This window comes from Rhagoletis zephyria, unplaced genomic scaffold (assembly GCF_001687245.7).
Source record: "Rhagoletis zephyria isolate East Lansing unplaced genomic scaffold, Rhagoletis_zephyria_1.1 Rzeph_scaffold_37519, whole genome shotgun sequence".
Lineage (NCBI taxonomy): Eukaryota > Metazoa > Arthropoda > Insecta > Diptera > Tephritidae > Rhagoletis > Rhagoletis zephyria.
Window position 1 is genome coordinate 1 of NW_016194574.1, and position 3,139 is coordinate 3,139.

Sequence of the window (3,139 nt, forward strand, 5' to 3'; positions counted from 1 at the left end):
CTTCTTCATTCCGGTCACCACCACTACAACAATACAACAACAACAAACCCAGCCATGGTGAAGCTCTTCTACCTGTCGGTGCTTCTAAAAGGCGCCAGCCCAAACGCCTCCACCAAGGTGCTCAGCTCGGCGGCCGACGTCAGCTCCTTTGGCTTCTTCCAGCGAAACGGCGTCCGCGAGTTCCTTCGTTTCACCAGCAAGATGCTGGTGGAGAAGTCGCCGCCGGCCAGCCGCTCCAGCGTCAAGGAGCAGACGTACGTCGTCCACGTCTACGTCCGAGCAGGGGACAACCTCGCCGCGGTGGTCGTCTCCGATGAGGAGTACCCGCACCGGGTCGCCCACACGCTCCTCTACAAAGTCCTCGAGGAGTTCACCGAGAAGGTGCCCTCGGCGGTCTGGTTCAGCTGCGCGGAAAACGAGGCGCCCTACGGGAAGCTGGCGCAGTACCTGACGCTCTACCAGGACCCGAAGGCGGACGCCATGGCGCGCATCCAGGCCGACCTCGATGACACGAAGATCATCCTCTACAATACCATTAGCAGCATTCTGGAGCGCGGGGAGAAGCTCGACGACCTGGTGGCCAAGTCGGAGGACCTCAGCGCGCAGAGTAAGATCTTCTACAAGACGGCGCGGAAGACGAACCAGTGCTGTCAGTACTACTGAGCTTGCTCTTTTTTCTGAAGCTCTCTTTATCGCAACCGGCTCGGTGTTTTTGTTTCCAATTTCCAATTTTTTCTTGCTGGGCAGCAGCAGCAGACCTTCAGCAAAGCTTGCGAGTTAGATTTTATATATTACAANCACCGGCTCGGTGTTTTTGTTTCCAATTTCCAATTTTTTCTTGCTGGGCAGCAGCAGCAGCAGCAGACCTTCAGCAAAGCTTGCGAGTTAGATTTTATATATTACAAAAGAGCGAGAGGGAGACAGTCGTCTTCTTTGTTTTCTTATAATCCTCTCATGTTTTCCCTCCCTCCCTCCAATGTGTGTGCGTGTGCTTGAGTACGGCGGAGAGAAATGAGATTAAAGCGTTGCAAAGTTCAAAATCAGGGTCAGGACCAATTGACCTTTGGAGTTCATTTGATCGATGATCTAGAGTTCTGGGAAAGGTGTGTGTGTGGTGAGTATCATTTTACATTTGAAAGTGTTTGTGTGTCTGTGTCTGTTTATTTGTACAGCAGATTTCGCAGTGTGTGTAACTTGAAACTGAAAAAAATCAGCAAAAAAGTTTGCAAAGAGGAGAGGCACATGAAGGTCAAAGTCTAAAAACAAGTGAATTTCAATTGACTAAATCAGTAACCAGCAGTAGTAGTACTGATAAAGCAGAATGCCAAAAGCTGTTCCAAAAATACTAGCAAAAAATCCTAGGCTAATTCTAAATCCGGCGTTTCTCGAGGACCGGTGGTGACCGTGACTTGGCGGCCAGAAGAAGATGCTGCTGCTCGACTTTTGCTCTTGTTTTTCTGCTGCGGTGGCCTTTTTGTAAACGTAATGTTCCCGTTTTGTTCCGCCAGGACGTTGTCCTCGATTCGGTTATTTACTATGATAACCTTTTGTTTAGTTCTAAAAATATTGCAAAAAAAATGATTGCGATATTCTGCTAAAATGCAAAATAATTAGGACAAAAACAAGACAGAATCAAATGATTAAAATTACTGCTAAAAACACAAAACACGGCACTCTTTTCCGGTATCAACTAAAATTAAAAATTAAATTAAAATCACAAGATTAGATATCAAACAGGAATAACAAATTGTAGTAGCCCCTTTTTAGCAAAAATTTTGAGTTTTCTTTTTAGGGATTGCAGATAAGTAATTAAAACAAAAGAAACTGATAACTGATGCGACAGATAATGGTGTGTCCCTTAGCATCCCTTCCCTGACTACCGTTGTGTTTATCACTGCAGGAAAAGAATATAAATGCAATGGTTCACAGTCTCATTCTAAAACAATGTCCTGTTAACTTTTTTTAAATTACTGGACAACCAAAAAATCATGAAAATTGTGCACCTCTCATCCTTGGTCTTGACTGCTGTGTTGGGTAAACTTAATTTTTATGTTTTTCGGTAATTTTTTAATAAACTTGATTCTGATTTACAGCATTTGTTTACCTTGCCGACGCTCAAAATGCTTCCAAGTTCGTCAAGTCAGACGTGGACTCTTCCGCTGAAGCTGAGATAGTTCAAGAGAGCTTTTCGTTCAACCATCCTCCTGTCTCGCATCCTCGACCAGCTCCACCTCAATTTCATCCTCACCCTCGACCTCCGTCAAGACCCGCTCCTCGGCCTGCACCTCGACCAAGACCGGCTCCTCGTCCCCATCCTGTCCCACGTCCTCATCCTCGGCCTGTTCCTCGCCCCCATCCTGTCCCACGTCCTCATCCTCGGCCTGTTCCTCGCCCCCATCCTGTCCCACGTCCTCATCCTCGGCCAGTTCCTCGTCCTCACCCTGCCCCACGACCTCTTCCCCGACCAGTCCCTCATTCTCCCCCTCATTCCAAACCAATTCCCCATCCTCCCCATCCTCCTCACCCTCCCAATCCTCCTCACAATCCCAATCCTCCTCACAATCCCAATCCTCCTCACCCTCCCAATCCTCCTCACCCTCCCAATCCTCCTCACAATCCCAATCTTCCTCACAATCCCAATCCTCCTCACCCTCCCAATCCTCCTCACCCTCCCAATCCTCCTCACAATCCCAATCTTCCTCACAATCCCAATCCTCCTCACCCTCCCAATCCTCCTCACAATCCCAATCTTCCTCACAATCCCAATCCTCCTCACCCTCCCAATCCACCTCACCCTCCCAATCCACCACACCCACCACACTTACCACACCCTCCTCCCCCTTCTCACCCTCCTCACCCTCCTCCTCCTCACCCTAAACCCGAACATAAACCAACAGTTCCCAAGCCAGTTCAGAAGCCAACTCATCCTGACGAAAAGCACAAACCTAAAACTCCCCATTCAGAAAAGAAGCCCCCAGTACTGCCACCAGTCCGGCCACACCTTCCAGTTCATCACCACCCCGCAACACCTAAAACTCCCGCCAAACCACCAAACACCAAACCTGGCGGCCAACAGAACAAAGAGGGTGGCGGCAACCCAATTGACCTTCCCGGTCTGGGCGACCTCATCTCCAGCATT

General features: G+C 48.8%; 1 protein-coding gene and 1 pseudogene across 1 annotated transcript; both read left to right on the forward strand.

The window, feature by feature from the left end:
* Positions 1 to 54: 54 nt before the first annotated feature.
* Positions 55 to 663, forward strand: LOC108354607 (synaptobrevin homolog YKT6 pseudogene; annotated as a pseudogene).
* Positions 664 to 1,988: 1,325 nt separating this feature from the next.
* On the forward strand, positions 1,989 to 2,497 carry LOC108354608 (protein TsetseEP-like; the record flags this gene model as incomplete). Its single annotated transcript, XM_017605787.1, has 2 exons — positions 1,989 to 2,034; positions 2,094 to 2,497. Coding segments are annotated over exons 1-2 (450 nt in total), but the record flags the coding sequence as incomplete, so codon positions are not given.
* Positions 2,498 to 3,139: the final 642 nt, after the last annotated feature.